Source organism: Pygoscelis adeliae, unplaced genomic scaffold (genome assembly GCF_000699105.1).
Source record: "Pygoscelis adeliae isolate BGI_AS28 unplaced genomic scaffold, ASM69910v1 Scaffold174, whole genome shotgun sequence".
NCBI classification, from domain to species: domain Eukaryota; kingdom Metazoa; phylum Chordata; class Aves; order Sphenisciformes; family Spheniscidae; genus Pygoscelis; species Pygoscelis adeliae.
The window spans coordinates 3084678-3105501 of record NW_008824676.1 but is presented as its reverse complement, the minus strand read 5'-3'; the positions used below and the strand labels follow the sequence as shown (position 1 = coordinate 3105501).

The following is a 20824-nucleotide window of genomic DNA, read 5'->3' as shown; positions in this document are numbered from 1 at the left end:
AAAATCCCAGATGTTAGAGACCTGATGAGGTCTCCACCTTTTCTTGAGTGTTGGGTTTAAGCTACTTGGGACACAGTGTCAAATCTGACAGGACCCTGATGCCCACACCCAATATTCATTAAGGTTTGTTAGTGATTTGTATAGCTGTCTACAAGCTCCGCTTCCACCTCAATCCTCAGTGGCCATTTAAATATTTAGTTTGTCCTCTGGCTTTTACTGACAAAGAATTAATTTCCTATTGTTCAAGTGTTGGAAAGAGTTTATATTTCTTTCTAAAAGTAACAAAGGTCTTCTGGGTGTTGTAAATGGCTTGTTACTGCTGCATATTATTTTAGGTAGTCATATCTAATTTAATGTTTTATTTCCCCATGGGCTAACTTGCATATCTGCAGCATCCAAACACTACGACAACGCCTTAGCAGAGTTTTCTCAAGAGAGTCAGTTAACTCCAAAATGAAGTTTGGTCTTTGCTCTACACCAATTAATAGCTGCATTTAATTTTTAATATTTCTGTAAAGTATCTCAAGTATGTACTTTCTTTCAGGTTTAGTAAAAATACTTGCGATTATCATACGTTTAACTAGTGGGTTTTTTTCCCCCTTATTTATATGCTAAAGTAATCATCTCTGCATATGGGACAAAGGGCTAGAGAATTCTGTCTATGATCTTTGGAATATTTTATGTCCGTAACTCTCTCAGTTCAGACACTGAACAGCAAGACTTCCCTCCTGTGTCCAGCCAGAGCAAAATAAGGCTCCACCGAGAGTCTACAGGCTTCTTGCTGTCTTTCATTCTGGGGAGAGTACAGCCCTCAACTTCTCTCATTTATCTGCTTTTTTGGCAGGTAGGTAGTGCTAATTTCAACACCAAACCTAAATTAACTGAAAGCCATATGTTTAGAATTGCATTCTATTTCCTAGTATTGCTGAAAATTATTTCAACTTTAATGGCATGTGACTGTTCTGGAGTGAGCTGCATACCTCAAGTGTAATACCAAGCAATCTCGAATCTGACTGGATACATGGCACTCGAGAGCTCTAGCCACTTTGTAGACGATGCCACATACTTCAGAGGCCAAAAATCACTGAACCAGGTCTAACGATAGCTCTTGAACTTGAGGTTTTTGACAACAGTACAAATAAGCTGCCAAAAATGAGCTAAATGTTTGTTACTTGCTTGTATGAAATGGGTACAAGTTTTAACTTGCAACCCTAAGCCACAAAATATAAAATGACTACAGATAATTATTTTATTTAACGTCAGTATGACTTAAAGTCCTGCCCTTAAGGGTATCAGAAAAACTGTACTGGTAGCCTCTTTTGAAGTAAAATTAATAATATCTTTTTTTGGAAAAGAGATTTTGGTTTGGTTTGTTTTTTGCCAATACACTGCATCACATTACTAAAACCAAAATATTCAGGATTTCACCGTAAGTACAGAGGAGAACATAAGTATTCTAGCAGAAATAGTAACTATGTTGTTATAAGTAACTGTTGTATTAAAACATGAAAAATGTCCAAAAAATGCAGTCCCTTGACAGACTAAAGGTTTGGGGTTGTATAACAGTGCAGCAGGATATGTAGAAATGGAGATGTTTTCATTTGATCCAACTGCAATGTGAGTGTTCAACACTTAAAATTTATTTTATCAGAAGTGAAATAATTCAACTAATTAGCCCCTCTGTTTGTCAGAAGCTATATCTTTTTACTTTCATAAGAAATTAAGAAGAACAATTAAAACAGAAGGCCTTTGGCTTCCATGATTAAACCAGGAAAGTCTAGAGGGAAAACTGATAATTTAAAAAAACTTATATGGCAAGCTTCTTTCTTAATTTCAGCTAAAAAAATCAAAGCGTTACACAAGGTCATGCACTTTTGTTTTCCCCCTATAAGGGAGGAAAAATGCTGACAATACATTCTTGCGAGGTTTTTTTGCTAAATAATTCCTAGCAAATAGGATTCCTTACAAACCAACTTTGTCTCCTACATTAAAACTCATCTGGAAAAGGGGTCATTTACACTGTTTATAAAACACTGCCACATAAAATGTGTAAAAACCCCCATATTTCACTAAAAATAGCTTGCGTAAGTAAGGGATTAGAGTAGTTTCTACTGCTATAATTGTTCCTTTGTAGTTTTTTCCATGATGTTTTTGAACAGTGTTTTTAACTATGTTCATTAAAGTCAGCACATCAAAAAGGATCAAAGAGAAAGCTAGTGAGAACCAAAGAAACCCCAAGCGTATTGTGTTGTCTCACTGGGGAGTTATGCAGATTCAAGTAAACAAGTGCAAATTGTTGAGGTTTTAATGAAAATTTTCTACAATTATTGTATCTGAAGTCATTCTATATAATAACATCTGTACAGCAGATGGCCATACTGTACAAAAGGCAAGCAATGCTCCTTTTTCTTCCTCTGTTTTAACAGTACATCTGAGATGACTACTTTTGTCATTGTGCTTAGTTTGGTTCAGCAAATAATTCGTAAAATGCAGCTGCTGCAGATGGTCACAATAATTATTTGACTGTAAAATCAAAGACACAATGAAGTATTTGCGTATTAGTTTCATTCTATAAAAAAAAAAATATGACATTAACCCTGTTCAGCTCAAAAGGTATATCTACAAAACCTTTTGTAAAAAGAAAAGTAGTGAAGAACTGATATATTTAAATACTCCTTGCTCCCAAGACACAGCTACTACACTTTTTTTTAATTGAGTTAGCTTGCGTAATTTGTTTGCAATAATAAAACAAATCTGGTTAGTAACTGTGATATTCTTCTAAAGTATTTTTAAGACAAGATTACAATCCCATTTCCCCCACACTGAGTAATTTATCTTTTTTCCCGAAGTTATAATTTCCACTTTGGTTTCTATCAGCACTTGAATTTCAAATTAATAATTTTAAATAAAAATCCAAACCATTTATTAAAAGAATTCTTGACAGTTTCAATCAGTTTTCTGAAAGTGTGTCTTTCGCACTTCTTGAAACTTAAAACAATTTATTGCACCGTCACAATAGCATGCAAAACCTCATGCACATGTATTTTTCTTTTTATAAAGCAAAGATAAGGCAAATTTAACTGGAAAAAATGTGAAAAGAGTCTGTTGATGTCTGTTTATTATCTGGTTATGAAACTTCTTTATATAGAATAACTAATTTCCATTTTCATTAGATTCAGCATCAGTATTGCTTTACTCAACAATGCTTGCCAGACTACAAACATACTGAAGATTCAGGTATAGCTTGTGACATGAAAAATAAAGATTGGCTTCCTCAGACTGCCAGAAGAATTAAGAAACAGAACTTCGTAGCAGAACGTTGCTGAGGCTTAACAGGCAAGGCAAGGTACGTCCTCCTCCTGGGAGGATGAAAAACTCCAGGGTAAGTGATATACACTGCTGAGTTTGCCAAATTGCTTCATAGTACAGTGACGGGACGGAACGGGCTCGGCTTTGATATATCGAAGCTTGCCGTGGACACCATAATGTACCATGGGACAGATAATGTATAAATGATAGAGGGGAAGTGATGGAAGGAAAGAGGATTATTACACAGAAAGAAAACTAGAACTATTTAAAGGACATTAGAAAGGCCTTTTACTCAGTTGCAGTGGTTTCTATGCTAGGGTTGCGATCCGACTGGAAAAGCGTGGGAATGCAGGCACTGTTCCTGCGTGTACTGCTGTTTATTTATGGATAAATCAAGAGTTTCAGGCTCCAGCACTTTCACAGGCTTTCATGTCTTCTGAACCTTAAATTTTTCATTTTTAACTTTTAAAACAATAAAGAAGCACTGAAACTTGCTGGCCTGAGGAGAAATATTTCTGATGAAAAAGAAATAAATCACCACCTCGCTTGGCCTACAACTTGTTCCTCTCAGCTACAGACCATTTTACCTCGCAAGCTACTCTGCCAACTACCTAGAGCTCATCTCCATATCATGTAAATGTACCATCTTATTAATTTTATTAGAAGACTAATAAAACAATTTACAAAGACACTCAAAATGTCTTCATTTTAAATGAGTCTCTGGTATCCTGTTAATTGTACCCAAGGTGTAAAGGTTCCTTGCAATTCTGCAGTAATTAGGCTGGAGCAACCGTTTTCCCTGGGTGACTCTCAGCTGTGCAGCATATAAAAATTTAAGACTTCATGAGCCTGGAGGAGTATAATGGTATGACCCAATATTTACATAGTAGCATACGTCAGGGCTCTGAACAATTATTTTTGTATTTTTTTTTAAATATAGGGTCCTAACAAGAACATGTAGTTACAGAGTGAAAACTCAAAATTTTGCCCTTTGTGGTTTTTGTAACCACTCTTCCAGCCAGAATTCCGTCAATAAATTAGTAATGACAAGCTAGGGGATATTAACTACAAAATTAAGCACTCTTGGGTGCTGCCTCACTGAAAGGAAAACTCAGGTGATGGAGTCTATCAGGGATTTGCTATTTTCTGTTGTGGCTTTATGATGTTAGCTAGAGGAGTTCCCCTCAGTGCCCCACACTTTAAAATGGTTACTAGACCACCACTTGAACAAATCGGTAGCACTTCCAACTTTCAAAAACTCTTACCTGCAGTTTTATGTCCACTTCTAATATTCAGACTCCCACTGAGGTTTGATAAAGAGACTAACAAACAAGGTTTACTGGGATGTGGGATGGTTTCCATCGAAACAACCATTTGAACAGTGTGAATGGAAATTTTCTGGAAGCAGGAAAGGGCTCGCCACAAATTTTCTTGTACTGAAGCCTTTTGCACAGCGTTGATGTGTGCTGCAGGTAGAAAATCCTTTGTACTGGGGTGTTTGGTTATTGAAGTGACATCCTCATCTGGAATAACGCCAGCTGACGGAGCAGCCTCCTTCCTGGGCTCAGCATCATTTGTGGTTATGATTTTCTTCAAAAACTGGTTTATTTGATCAAGTCTGACAAAACTGAGATTTGCTTTCAAAGGTTTTGATATGTCCACATTTATGTCAGCTGTAGGAGAGAATCAGAGAAAGAAATATGAGAAGCTATAGTGCAATTATTCAAGCAATGTAAAAATATTAGGCATTTAGGGGAGATAACATTATTTCTACCACGTTTCATTAAAAGGACTGAATCAATGGTAAAACATAATGAAACCATATTTTTAGGAATAAATCTGAATTAAAACATCATGAAAAGTACTATAAGCAATCTTCACTATATACAGCTTTAAAGGAGGAAACATGTTACAATGTCAATCTTATTTCCTTGTTTTTCCTTATTTCCTGAAAGACACACACTTTATTTGAGTGTGTAGGAGGGTAAATACATTAGTCCTTTTGTGTCAGAATGAAAATATACTTCATATTCTCTTGAGTTTTACATCCAGTAGAACTATTTGACTAAACTCCAAAGCCAACAGCAAACATTTTCAACACATTTAAATGAGTGAATAACATGTATATTCTATTGTTTCCTACACAGCTAATATGCAGTATTCTTCAATGCATTTTCAAGATGAAATGTGAAATAAAAAGCAAATATAGAAACTGAGGTATGTTTAGATTTCTTTGTTTTCCAGGGACACTGGAATAACCTAATATTTTTAAAATGTCCTTTGCCTCCTTAGTAAAGGATTTTGGTACTTCCCAGACTGCTAAAAGTCTCACAGAATTTTTAGAAATCATAACTAATATGAACAACATTGACAGTAGTGATATTTTAGTAGCTGAGATGTTGCAATTACCAAGATTATTTCACAAATGGGAAGCAGGATTTTATGATGATTAAAACTTGTTTCTGTGCTGCTATCTGCCTTTTTATCAGTACGTTACACTTCATTACAGAAATCCAGCTTTAACATAGTTTTTAAAATTTTTCATTTCAAATTCAGCTTTCACTCAGTAATGAGACGGCTAGCCAGCGCAGGGGGAGAAGTTTGCTTTTCACTTTGCTGTTTGATTCCCACCGTCCCACCCCCAAGAACCAAAAATGATTAAAATTCTGTGCATACATCTAAACTAGATTAAATGTTCAGAGAAAACAGCACTACTTAGTTTCAAGTTTCATTATAAATATATATAGGAAACACTGTTTGTTGAAGGTTTTACACAGTAATGAATATTTCACCAAAATTAGGACCTAGTTTCAAGTTGTCCAGGATCATGTTCTACTCTTAACGCTGATGCAAACTAATGAGCTTGATTCTCGCAATCTTTAGGTAAACTACAAGTTTTTACAACAACGGTAAAGGGCTGCAGGAGCAGAGCTTCGGAGCTGCTCTTCAGCATAGGTTTATACTGACTTCAGAGAGTCCCAGGCACCTGACAAAGCACTTTTCTGACCTCCCAAAATATCTGGGGGTTCTAAATTTCAGTTAGATGCTTTGGTATCTGAATAGATAAGACTCTGAATTATAAACTAGCACTTTTTCTACAAAGAGAAGAGAAACTTATTAACAGCCATGTAAGAGTTGTTATAGTTGAATTAAAAAACCCAAAACAATCTTAGAAACAAGTCTGTAGTACTCCACAAGCCACAGCTAACTGAAATTTAAGACTGAAAAACTATTTTCATTGTAACTTACAATTTTAATTAGTGGTTTTCTGAAAATGCTTCCTCTTGCGTTAAAGCCGTCTATGCTGAACTAGAAACTGTGGCAAAACACTATCTAACACGTGGGCTTAGTAGAAAGGCAAGTATCAAAGCTAAGAAGCTGGACATTAGAAGAGAGCAAGATTTTTAGGCATCCAAAACCACACATGATCAACTTGGAAGATTTTTCAAAATACTTATGCACCGATATTTTTAATTAAATCCAAGGGAAGAAAAATTCCATAACACTTTTGAAAATCTCTCCACCCTTCTTGGCACTAAAGAATACTGCAAGACTCGCCTGCCTTTTTGCACACATCATTAGTCCTCTCCTCCCTTTGAATGGAGAAAGGAGACTTATGAAGAAAGTAGAGACCCATGTGACAATACAATATTAATTATGATACTCAAATGGAAAGGATTGTTATTATAATGAAATGAAAAAAAAAAACAACAAAACCCCCAAAACCCAAAAAACCCAAGCAAACAAATGAGCAGCATTTTTCAAATGACCCAAGTTTGAAATCCAACTCACACTAGGATTTGGGTTTCTGAACCATTTAGGCACTTTCTGAACAAGTCCCTTATCAACTTAATTTTCTCCATTAGTGATGTAGTAATAAATGAGTAAAATAGAATAGATGTTCTTGGCTTTGCTACACAATTAAGTTTGTAAGTTAGTAAATGAGGAAAGGACCTTTATTGCTTGGTGTGACAGCTTTCACATCTAACTGCTTTGTCAAAGGCACATTTTATTGTCAACACTTTCCTATGGTAGTATAGCCCAGAAGAGGAAAAAACAACAAAAAACCCTACCACCCCAAAACTGCTTACACGTAAGTGCATAGAACAGGTGTCAAGCTAAAGCCAGAGAGTAAACTGATTGAGAAAGATTTAAAAGGAGATGAATAGGAGAGCCATAGTTCTCTCTTGGGCTTCCTCAGGCCAGGGCAGAGAAGACACAGGGCACTGGTGAAGCTCAGTGGTGGAATATGCATGGCACCTGTGGTCCTGGGCCTGTGTTTTATCACTGCTGTTAGTCACTTGTTTTCACAAACACCGCGCTCGTCCAAGAGAGCAATAAAAAATGGACACTAGGACACAAGAGAAATGCAAATGACTTCCCTGTTTTCTGTTTGGAAACCGCGCATGTCACAGAGAAAAATGTTGTCATGACTGGTAACTTGACAAAGGTTTGTATTGTTATTATTATCCAGTGAATCAGCCCTGACAGAAGGTGGTGGTAGCCAGAAGCATAACTGCAGAAAATGTAACTCTGGAACCTTCACTGCAAATATTTTAACTATCTCATAATGACATAGGTTATTTTTACAACTGGGGAAAGATTACGTAAAGAGATTCTTTGGCATTTTAAGTAAAACATTCAAAAAATAAAAATCCAATTGAGAAATCAACTTTTTTAGTCTTTGTCCTGTTTTACACTTTATACTTTGCACTGTAAAAGAAACTTTAACATTCCTTCTAAGAAAAACATTTAACTGATGGACAGAAACAGTGAAAACTGATGAAATATGAAGAGCTATTTATAGCAGTTGATGAAGATAGATGTTCAGCAGCTCCTCCAGTCACTCAAAATGGGCTAAAAAGAGATGTTACAATGTCAGGGATCACCTAGATTCAGCTGAAATAAAATTTCCAGGGTGCAAAATCCAAGGGTAACAGTCTGTTTAGATTATTTTAAACACCTTGGGAAGCACACCACACAACACTGTGCAGATTCTGTACTGGTAGGAAAACACAGGTTCCTATAATTCAAATAACTCTTTGAATTATCCAAAATTACATCAGAATCAGAACAGGGCAAAAGGTAGCTCAAAGCCATCTTTAACTCCTCAATTACATCAGTCTCTCCTTTGCCTACTAGTGACTGGCTACCAGAATTATACCCCAATGCTTTCTTTAGATTTAAGACATAATAGCAGTAACTTATTTTGCCAGGTGTTATCTATTTCCAGCAAATAAATAGTGAAGAAATTACTGTGCTTGTAAATAGATTCCATTCAAGTGAGTTACTTCTGGTTGTTTAAATCAGACTGAACTAAATGATATCGAAGCAATTTTTTTTTATAACAGTGTAGCATTTGAGTGTAGAATTTGAATTGTTCTTTCTGTCTCTCAATTTCTTCACTACATCTCTTTAGATTACCCTGTAAATCCATGTCTGTCAATTATTAGTTTCTAATTACCCTTCACAATTTTCCAAACAGCTACTAGGAAACAGAATGATGAAATAACCATTGAGTTAAAAGGAGATTAGATAAATATAAATAAATTACACTTATTATATGCTCCCACCACACCAGGAGATGACTTAACAGCGAAAGGAAAAGAATCACGTTGCAATAATGAAATCAGAGAGGGAATTCAGGTCCCAGAGGCGATTCTACGGAGTTTATGTTAATGTACACCTTGTGGGGGACCAAAAATCAACTGGAATAGTTTCCTGAAAACTGTTTCCAGCTATTTTCTCATTTAAAAAGTTCCAACTTCACTTGACCCATTAGTCATCATATTACTTACATTTATTATGTATTTTGAAATCTATTACAAAAAACCCAATGGATTCAATATGGCCTGTTTGAACAAAATCATAACATCTATAAAAGAAAACCTATAAGCAGCACTCTGAAATTTCTGTCTGAAACAATTTCTTTCTTTGTCATTTTATTACTTAGAGCTTCAGATAAAAAATTTCAGGGTTATGAGTATTTTACCCTTGTTCTCCATAACATTCAGATTTGTACTGTGAAGATATAATTTTATTCTGTGAACTTGGGATAATGATATTACTCAAAAGGACTTTTTATTTGGTGGGCTAAGGATGAATAAGCAACACAAAATAACAGAGCTCCTAGCAAGTTGCTTTAGGTCAAACCCAACTCTTACTGAAGTCAGTGGACTTATTCTAATATATGCCATAACTTAATGTATACCAGGTTACTATTTCTATGACTAATAAACTACCCTAGTATACTCTTAATCTGAAAAACCAGAAAGTAAACTCCATGAAAATTATTTATAAGCTTTATTTATAAGACTGGGATCTTTTCACAGACTATGAGAAATGTTGAGTTGTGAGAGAGAAAAATATGGCATTTTCCAAGAATTTGTTCACTTCTCATACCGCTCATTCTGCAGTGGATCTTTTATTTCTCATAGCTAATCCAGAAAAGGTCAGATCTTTCTTCCTCAGGTTGGACATAGGTCTCGCTCTCCCCTACCCCAAGAAGGCTGTAAAATATTAAACTTCTTAATAAATAGTACTGTTATAGAAGAAACTACTATTTGCCCTAAACTCTTAGGAGGACTGAATTTCCTAGTCCTAAACAGGAGAGGAGCAGACAACAGGCATGAAACATTTTACCACTGGTAATATTCTTTCTCTGGGAGCCACCCATCCTGATGTAAGGAGTCTCAAAGAGGAAATCTGAGGAAGGTAAAGGTAATCTTGAGCCCTGATTCTGATTTGGAGTCAGGGTGGCCCTTCAGTAACAGGGAAATAGCTGAATTGCAAAAATTAAATTTATAAAAATAGGAAAGAGAGAGACGTAAAGAAAAGACTAGCTGTACTGTTCTCAATTGTCCCTGGTCAGGCATCAAAAGAGAGACAAATTAAAAGAAATTGAAAAGCAAGAAGAATACAAATGAATTGTTTTTATCCTCTAATTCATCATTCCCAATTTGGATCAAGGGAAAAGAAGGAAGAAACTTGAGACAAGGCTTCAGAGGCCATCTGCAGTCCATCTTGCATTCTGCTTCTTTGAGACAGATGCCAATTAGTCTGGAAGAGCCTGGTAGTCACTGCTCAGTATTTCTACCTACTGCCATCTATCTGCTGCAGCCCCACAGAAGCAGCTCTCTAAAGCCAATATGGCAAACTACAGCCTTCAGGGAGCTTAATCAACGTGAGCCATGTGGGGTGCTCCCCAGCTCCTACTTCCGTGACCTAGTATGTCATTGACATTATGTGGAGGCGACACGAAGACATTAACAGCTCTAGCTAGCCAGTGCCTGGGTTTGATATCTCAGACAAGGCTCAGTGATGTAATTCTACTATTTTTCTTAAGTTGTCACAATTGAACCGAAATATATTCTTGTAGGTTGAGAAGACCAAAGATACCATTAATAAAGGATGGAGGGTTACTGCTATTCATAGGATGTTGACTGAAAGGAAGCAACTGTGCAACTACCAAATATATTACAGAAGTGTGTCAAGGGTTGGGTGGCAAGGCCAAAAACTATAATGTGGGCATTGAGAGGCACTACCACGAAAGGAAAGCCCTAGCTGAGGGAAACATTAACTCTCTCAACAGAGAGTCAGGAAAGTTGAAGCACAACACAGTGAGATGAAATAAATTGTTCCAGGTCGTGGAGCAGGTTTGTGGAAAAGGAAAGAACCCATAAATACTAACTCTCTATTATCTGCTTTAGCTGCTGGATAATACATCTATAATAAGACATACATGAAGAAAAGAAAACAAAAAAGTAAAAAAAAAGAAAAGAAAAAAAAAGAGGATTTCAGAAAATTGGGCAAATGATTGAAATAAGTTTTAAAAAGAATGCCAATACACTGAAAAAGATACCAAGAAAATATTATCAAACTTATCAATGTGGCTTCAGTGTGCAGTCTTCATTTTCAGTACTTAGGCATTTAAGGAACTAAATTTCATTTAAACTAAGTGTTGTAGACATTGCTTTCAGAAAGGCACTTTGATAATTTTACACATTCTTACACTGATATTACAGACAATAGATGTGTCAAAAACAAAGCAATACCTACAGGCTGGTACACCTGTTTGGAATATTTCTCTTTGCCCTCTTAATCAAATAAATATCATTTCATGGCTACAGTGTCAGTGCTTTAAAAACTTGTTTGTAAAAGAGCAAAGGGAAGAGAAAACCTACTAGAAAGCTCAAAAGTTTTGCAAATGACCCAGAGTTAATTAGAAAAGTCTGCACCCTGGCTAGTTCCCCTTCTCACGTGTCAGCTCTCATTAAATCAAAAAATTCTCATTTCAAAGTTAACAAACACCATGGTTAACAAAACTGTTAAACTGGGATCAAGTGGGCACATTCCTAGGTTTATATATGATGTCATGCTAAGCAGCCCACAGCTGAACTTGCAAGTAGTATGAATGATTTTTCAATATATTAAGTATCTGATCTAATGCTAATTTTCTTTCTATAGGCTAACTGTGCTGGGAACAGGTGGCCCTGCTTTCAATTACGGAGGGCTAACATGCCAGTGTGAGGCCTGGATTAGTTCACCTTCTCACAGGGAATTTGCCTCGGTTGGGAATGGATTTATTATGGCTTCACACATGGAACAGAGCTCATGTCAGCTGAGGGCAGTGATACATCATATGATTCAAATTAACCTGCTGTGGACTGTTCCGCAGGGCTGATATTGTGTATTAAAATGACGACATTTTTAAAACAGCTTGAAAGAAACCAGGATTGCTGAAGTGCAATGGTTCCAATTTGTTCCAACTAATCTATCACCTGCTGGAGATATTATTCTAGTGGGTTTCTGGTAGCTGCTATTTTCCAGGTTTCTCCAAACCACTGACCTTGCTAATGGATACAATTGTTGCCTTTGCAAACAGGGGGAAAAAGCTGGAGAGTGTGCCGTGGTGCGGTTTTGTTTGTTGCTTTCTATGCATAACCCTAGATCCAGTGCTGTGCCCCTTGTGGTGTCCAAACAGCGCCAGGGAGGGACTGGCAGGAAAGAGCAATCCCCCAGGTCCCCCAGTTCTCACTTTATCTTTCAGGAGAATTATGGTATTTCTTAGTCTGTCTGGATAGTTTCTTCTGTAGAAATTTTTTGAAAGGCAAAGTATCAAGGACCACAGCTAATTCACACCTTGCCTAACGTCTTCCCAAGAAACTGCGGGGGGAAGAGGACTTTGGCATAAACCATCTATATTTTGCATGTATAAGTATTTTAAGGCAATTTGTATGAAGCTGTACTTCATAAACATGTTTTGTATCATTTGCATGCAGAGAGAATACATCAAAAAGACAGCTTTTATAGCTAAGAAAGCATAGTGAGTTTAACAAAAAAAAAAAAATCCAAAGAAAGGACTTAGAGGGTAAAGAGAATAAATTTTCAAAAACTATTAAAACAAGATGGTCATATTTGTTCCTCACCTAATGAATAATAGCTAATGCTGAAGCAATAAATAGTTCACTTATATGTATTAGACAAGAATTAGATGTACAATCCAGTAACAGACTGAATATAAAAGAGAGAGGGTCATGTAAACTGATGTAGATGGAATTTAAAAAATTTTAAATAATTAGTTACTGTAGAAAGAGAAAGAATAGTCCTTTAATACATTGTGGGGTTAAAGTTGAGGTCTGTTCCCACAGGCCTGATGATGAATGCTTATTTCTCCTAGGATCCTATTACCTTAAATCTGGAAGAAATATCATTTTTCTTTAGTTGCCAAAAATGTACAAAATAATCAACTCATGTGGCAAGAAGTGCATTAATATATCCTGTTATTCTCATTTAATTAGTGGTTTCCAAGTTTAGCTACTTGCTGTAGTTTTTTGATCTCCGAGCTAATATGGACTGACAACCTGGTTTCCTGTGTGGTGAAACCATACGATTTTTCTATGGAACACTATCTATTTATCTACTTCAGCTGACAAACTATTTACAAGGAGTACCAGTTTTATCTAACACAGCAAACACTGGGAACCACTTGCGGATTTTTTCTTTTAACTGCTTGCATAGTAGTTTGCATCATAAAACATAGGCATGTTTGTTATATTTGAAATTTAACCTCAGCACACTAACAATGTATTTTGTAAGAAAAATGACATTACAATTAAAGCACTGCACTTTGAACACTTAAAATCTATACAGAAAACTGTATCGTTATCCCAACGGTTACATCCAGATTTTTGTCTGTATAGACACAGCTTTTAAAAATATGCTGACTTTTCAGAACAGCAGATCAGCTACCAACAGGTAGGACCTACTAGTGCATCCAATGCATTTTAATAATTTACTTACTGCAGTTATAAAACACATACACATAAATGAATATGAAAACACACAGTATGTCCTTAGAAAATACGCCAGTTAGTAGCAGCATTATTTGCCAAATGTTCACCAAAAAAGAGCAGGCCTTTGGGGCCTGCAACATAAGCATACTCCAGCAGTGCATTTATTTATTCATTCAATTTATTACGTGTGATGTCTCCCAACACAAATATCGTTTGTCTGGTGACCTTACAAGAGCTCTCAGGCGTTTTGCTGAGGTTTTGTCCTCAATGAACAACTGCCAGCTAGTTAGGATCTGGTGATGTAGACACCTTCTCCAGGCCTGCTGACGGCCAAGCTACCTCACCCTGGAAGAAGTTGTGGTTAGAGGACTTCTCTCCCCCCCAGGAGAATTACTAACTTATTTTCCAGTAGCCTGCTGAGGAGCTGTCAAGCTTTCATAACTCTTTGCATGTGCGGTTCTGACGCAATCACATGTGGAAAGCACCTTCCATTACTCATCCAATGAAACCTCCAGCCCCCAAGGAAGGCTTCTTGGTAAAGGTTAGTTTATTTGAAGAGGATCGCATAGTGGCAACGGCTGAGGTTAGAAAAATCTGCAAAGGAATGCAGAGCTGTTTTGTCATATTACACCGGCAAAACACTTCATTAAAATTCAGAGAAATGACTTGAGTCATGTCTAATGATAGTTCCAATTAGCAGCAAAAAGATGATTAAAAAATGCCTTTTGGCTAAGAAGAGATCCTGGAGAAAGTCTCTGAAGTTTTATACGCTTTGCAAGAATAAATAGACTGAAGTTTATGATGCATTAATTTATGGTTTTTCAGTTCCCCATTTAGCCAAATACCATGGAGGGGAGAGATTTAACACCGATTCGAGATCTGACTGAATTGTTGAGAATGGGGTAGACAGTTAGACTACTTGTGAATATATACTTTGCAAGCTGGTACCAACTTCCATGTTTGCTAGTTTAGTTAGAAGTCTGTCCTACTGACAGGAGAGCGTCAGGGAAACACCTTCAGGTGTGTAATAAATTAAATATAAAGGCTGCGCCAGGAAACTACAGTGAGAACCTTGAGAAAAGGGGAATGCACAGACGAAGGGTCTGGGAATATGGGAATCTGCCAGATGTGGGGAGAGAGGACACAAAAAATTGGGGGTGGGGTGGATAAAAGAAAACCAATCTGGCAGCAGTGACCAAAAGGCCACTGATACCAGGTGTCTCTACCCGTCTTGTGCTAGCCACGATTAGAATGAAAATCTACTATTATTATCATCAATTAATCCTTTAGTTCAAATGGCAGTAGAACATGCAGTAGGTCTGAAGGTTCAAAGTCCTATTAATGAAGCCAAATAGGGATCAATATAACAAAAGCTCTGCACTGTCAGGTGGTTTTAAAATCTTCTCTTAAAATAATGCTTTTAAGGCAGCACAGAAAACCAAAAAAAGGGCAATGATGAGGTTGTTCACGCACTTTATTATTTCCTCGAGACTCCTGCCTGCCTGGGTGCAAAAAATGGATTTTCAAGTTACTTAACCACAGTATTTATAGTCAGCAGGTAAACACGTCTGTCTCCTTTCTCTGGTTGTTCAAGTTGATGTCCTGGGGTCTGATATGCAGAAGTGATTACTGCTTCACCCAAAGACAATATGAACTGCTTCACCCACAGACAATAGCAATCTAAATTTCTATATTTTTAAGTACCTTGGAAAAAATTGTGCGTTTTAAATTGGTAACCTTAATATAACGAGAATACCTTTATTTTCCCTGTGCCTCAGTTGCCTTCCGTGAAATGGCAAGGGCATACTATTCCATCACCCATGGGATGGTTGTGCAGGTAAATTAGTATTTCTGTAGTGCTCAGATCCTAAAGCAGTAAGCAACGCAGAGGAAATAAGTAATTCTGCTGTAGAGCCAGGTTTAGATAGTGTGCTGTAAGACTGAATAGATAACTGAATGAATAGGAAAACCCAGTACTGGAGAGTTGCTCACTAAATGACTGATAACAGCTCATTCTGTGTGCCAAGTGAAGTAAGGATATTTGGGGGGGTGGGGAAGTTACACAATTCAACAAATTATAAGAAATATGCATAAGAGAAATGAATTATGATGGCACAGGTAAATGTAAATGTATTTTCTAACTTTTAATATAACCTCAATTATATTCTACATAGTAATGTAGTTGTAAGTACATAATTCACAAAATAGAGAATGGGTGACACTTCAATTTGCAGGAGTTTCCGACACTCTAGGAGTGAAACTTCAAGTCACATTATTTTAAGTAAACGCTAATAAACCTTCATACACCACTTACATTCTGTGTTAATTAAAGAAAGACAATATCACTGTTTTTTAAATTTTACAGTATCAATACTTTAGATGATAGGAATTCGCAATGCCAGGTATCCAGATTCCAAAGAACCCAAGGCTTATAAAATCTTCAGACACATTTTAAAAGTCAGCTTTTATAAACATAACTGTAATAAAATTTCAGTTGTTCTAGGGGTAGAAGCAGGTAGGTTTCATTCAGTTGGAAATTTGCCAACCTCAGCCTTCTTGAGGAGTAAAAATTCTAATTTTACCTTGGGAAGAAAATAAATAAATAATTAGACCTTAAACCTATGACTGGTCCAGGACTGACCACTCCTCAATTTTTATTTCAGTTCAGGGTAACTGCTGGAGAAAAATTTCACATTCATTAGCAAGGAATACAACATTTTTCTGATGATCTAATGTGTGTCTATGTGTGCATAACTACAAATAGATTACATTAGAAAGTAGAGATTGATGTGCAATGCTTACCTGGTCCGTTAAGGAAGTCTTTAATTTGCACAGTGATAAGAGGAGGCGGAATACCACTTTTAGCATCTACCTCTCCTGCTACTGTCTGCAACCAAATCTTGCAGTAATCCAGAGCTTCTGGTAGAGTCTTCCCAGGATCTACAGGTGATAATATCATAGTCATTAATGATATTCCACGAATATGATACATAACAAAATACTACATACAAAATTGATTAAATAAAATTGAAGTTTAAAATGTAACACAGTAAATAAGATTCCTAATGCTACTGTTATACATAGCATTTGTGCCAACCAACAAATTCATGTGTATTAACAATGCATGCATACATAGGCAAGAGGGCAAAGCTGTAATTACACAAAATGTAGAAAACCTGTAAAAATATCAAGTAAAATATGAGTAAAAGACATCAGTTACCACAAGATGACTTTAAATAGCAACCAATTTTAGCTTTAATTATGATGACACTGAAGCAGTCCTTACAAGAGAATCTGTGCTCAAAACCTGCTACTTCTAGATTGTATTTTCATTGCCAGGTAGAGAAAATAGTAATGAAAAGATAAATGATAAAGGCTAAAAGACCAGAATGCTACCAGATCTCAGGAATAGAGCATAATGACAATGTGGTTCTATCATTCCCTTTGGAGTTTCACTCAATAGCTAATCAGTAGCTATTCTTGCATACCACCTTGAATTGTATTCCTTTGATCAGTTTATAATATTACAATAGTACATTAAAATTAATTTCTTCCAAGTGCTATTCTTGTCTTCATTTTCCGCATCTTACAAATGGCAAAAACAGTACTGTAAAAAGGCTTTTTAATCTTTAGCAACTCAAGACCTTCATTATAATAGTCCTTAATTCTGGCACCACGGTTCTTAAATTCTAAATAATTATTCTTTATTATCAAGACTGCTATGTTAATTATTGAATGTCTGCCTCATCCTTAACAATTTAAGGAAATCTTCTTTATGTTATTCTCTCCCATTTTCAGTCAATTAAAAACTGCTATAATTGCTTTATTTGAGTTTTACTGAATGGATTCCTTTCAAGAACAGTATTTACATACCCACTATTATAGTCAACATATGGTATCGTGGTATCACAGTCATATGTGGACTGGGTATATAAAGTCAGCTTTGGAATTTGTATTTCTTGACCTTATCATGTGATTCATATAAAACTTGGCACATATGAACCCTTATGTGATTTCAAAGAACCTACTGAAACCAATTGATCATGACTTTAGATCTATATGGAAAAGATCAAAAGTTAGCACATTCTTCTGTTTTTATTTGATCAATTTTCAGGCAATGACTTTACAGCAGTATTTGTACTGCATGGCATATACATTACAGCCTTTCCTTCCCTTTATTCCCAGTATACATTTATAAAGTCAGCTCTCAACAGCTATTTAAGAGCTGTCACTGCATACAACAGATTTGTATATTTTCCATGCGAATTTCTACATTTTTATGGTTCTTAGCTCTTTTCTTTAATTACATTAACCAGAATGGTGTGGCACACTCCCTTTTCTATAGTAACTGCTTTAGGGAATATCTTGTTTCCTATGTCTGGAGTTTGCCTGGTATACTGAAAATAATAATAATAAAAAATCTTTACCACCAAAGTACACATCTTTTCCAAAATAGAGTTTTGTAGTTGGTTCTGAACAAGGATGTTATCTCTGACTTGGATCTATACCATAATACCTTCTTTTGTCCTAGTAGCTCATCATAAGTAAGTAATACGCTAATGTTTTTCAGAATATATAGCGTAAAGCATTACAAAAATTACTGAGCACTGCGCAATGAACATCACTGAATCAATTAAATTGATCTCTAAGTTATTGTTCCTTCAGAAGGAACAATATGGGGCAAAATGTTGCAATATGCCATTATTTTGTCTCATTTCTGAAAGATGTCATCACATACTGTATATAGCAACCTAGATCATCCACCGGCTTTTCAGAAAATCCAGTAAATTTAGTCAAACATTTCTTTTGAAGAATACATTTACAGGTATTCCTATTATCCTAAAATGTGTTTACATTATGAAATACCTAATAATTATTTTGAAGTTGTAGCTGTTTAAAGATGAAAATATCTCTGATGAAAAGAACTTACACAGCAGAAAATCCTTGCGTGACATAATACATTAGCTATACAAACACTGCCCTCAGGGTACTGGGAATTGCAGCACGTAAGCACAGAATCAAAAAAATAAAGGAACCATGGGGCTCTCAGGAGGTTATTTTGCTCTGTCATGTCTCCAAGGAGCACAGCACCGTCACCTCTTCATTACCTGGGGCACTGCAGGACTGGGATACGTGAATAATGAGAAGGACTTCAGAATTTACAGATTAGGAACACAACACAAAGAAACCTCAATGCACAAAATTAGCCTGAGTCCAACAAAATATATTACTTTTAACCTAGCACTGGCATTACTGATTTCAAGCTTTTTTTTTTTTTTTTTTTTTTAGTTCAACTGAAACTGTGTTATTCTGAAACTGAGCTAATTCTGGAAGCAGGTTAGTTGCACTGACACAATTTTGCATCGGAGGCAATAATCCCCAAGGGCCATGCAAAAAACTAGTTTCAGTGCTTCCAAGCCCATGGTTAATTTGGAACCTGGGTAACAGACTTGACCATACAGCCAAATATGCCAGATATGGATCAATAAATAAGTTTTTACACAATGAGAAGAAAGCTAAAATCCAGAGGTTTCAAACTGACTATGCTGGTTTATATCTCAAAAACTTGAAGGGAGTTCCAAATAGGAGCTATGAAATGTTTCTGGGAAGACAAATTCATTTCCATCAAAGGTCAAAAGACTTAAATATGTGTATCTTGATTAAAATACCTTCTAAGTTAGAAAACAGCATATGCATTTTCATAGGATTAAGGATCAGGAAAGGACTAAAACAATATAAATCAATCAATAAATCCCTATGCCAAGGGCATAGGAATCGCCAGAGAGAAGCAATCGTATGAAAAAGAGAAAATTTTGGCTGAACAGTGAGGAATTCCTGTTGGGGAGAGCTGTTAGAAAAGGACTCTTGTCCCTCAAGGAAATTACGGAAATGTTCAGAATGTTTAAAAATACACTTGACAGAATGCTATAAAATATACAATAGGGAGCAACTATGCATCAGTAGGGAACTGGTCTGAATAATGTATTATAATAGGTCATTTCCATTTCCATTTTCTATGATTCTCCCAAAAATCAACACTTAAATTTGCAGTTATTTGTATAAAGAAAATGCTGGAGAAAACCCAAGGGATACATATGTAAGTAAAAGGAGAGGCTAGAATTACTCCACAGCAAGCCAAGAGAGAAAAGAAAGGCTTGAGAAGTGAAAAGCAGTGAAGACGGCCAGAAATTCTGTCCTCTACACCACGTGAAAACTTTGTCTGTGGCAGCAAAAGAGAAAATGGTGATACAAATATCACAGATTGACAACCAAGACTGTAATTTAAAATCTGTAAGACTGAGAAGCTGAGGCCTTCAATACGTCCATATTTCCCCCCCTTTTTTTTTCTAGAAAAAAAGAATCTTTGGCTATTTTTGAACCCACCCAAACATCCAAAGCCGCTTTTAGTCTTGCTAAGGTCCAGACCTCAGCTCCAAACTTCACAGTTTATGAAGCATCTTCCTAAACTTGATTTGAATTTGCAAGCTTTTGATTTCACCTGCTATCCCCTCATTCTTATATTAACAGCAGACAGCAAAAACTAAACTTCTGAAGAGAAAGGGGAGGAAGGGGAAAGGAAAGGAGGGAGGCAGGAGAAATTTCACATCTTGAAGATTTTCATTCTCCAAAATCTGGTTTTGTTCCAGTTTGTAGCTGAGAGCTAGGGCAGCTCAGGGGGCATAGCCCATGGGAGGCTTTAATGGGGGGCCTCAGCGATCCACAGCATCCCAGCAGCCGCCAGGCAGGGGACAGGGCTACCGAGCGTGTGTGTGGGACGGCAACTTGGCCTGTTCAGCTGGAACTTTACCCAGACCAAATGAGCTCTGCAACACGCTTTTATTTCAATGGATGAATCATATTTTGGGCTGCAGTCAATTTTAAAAGCCAGTACGATGCTGCAATCATCTCTGCATTTCAAACTCTGAAGTGGAACGTTTGGTCCTGTTTTAAAAATGGTTTCCATTGGAATTTAAAGAACACAAGTGGGAAAACATTTCTACTAGCGTACTCACAAGCGCTGTGTCAGGGAGTTAAAAAATGAGCACTTACAGTAACCTGAGGAACGTACATTCCCAGGCCAGCTTGTCTTTACGGGTGGGGGCTGCACACACCACACCCCCACACCCTCCCCTTCCATGGATGCAGATGTACTGGACAATAAATATACTTGGAGGGGAACAGGTGACACTCCAGCAGAACTCCTTCAATGCTATGCTAGG

The 20824-nt window shown here is 36.6% G+C and overlaps 1 protein-coding gene across 1 annotated transcript in view; it reads right to left on the bottom strand.

Annotated features, from left to right (window-relative positions):
- LOC103916173 (vacuolar protein sorting-associated protein 13B-like) overlaps window positions 1-20824 on the bottom strand; it is a 197895-nt gene that overhangs the window by 93479 nt on the left and 83592 nt on the right. The window contains 2 exon segments of the mRNA XM_009323125.1: window positions 4575-4982; window positions 16407-16544. Of these exon segments, the coding sequence (XP_009321400.1) occupies window positions 4575-4982; window positions 16407-16544 (546 nt within the window).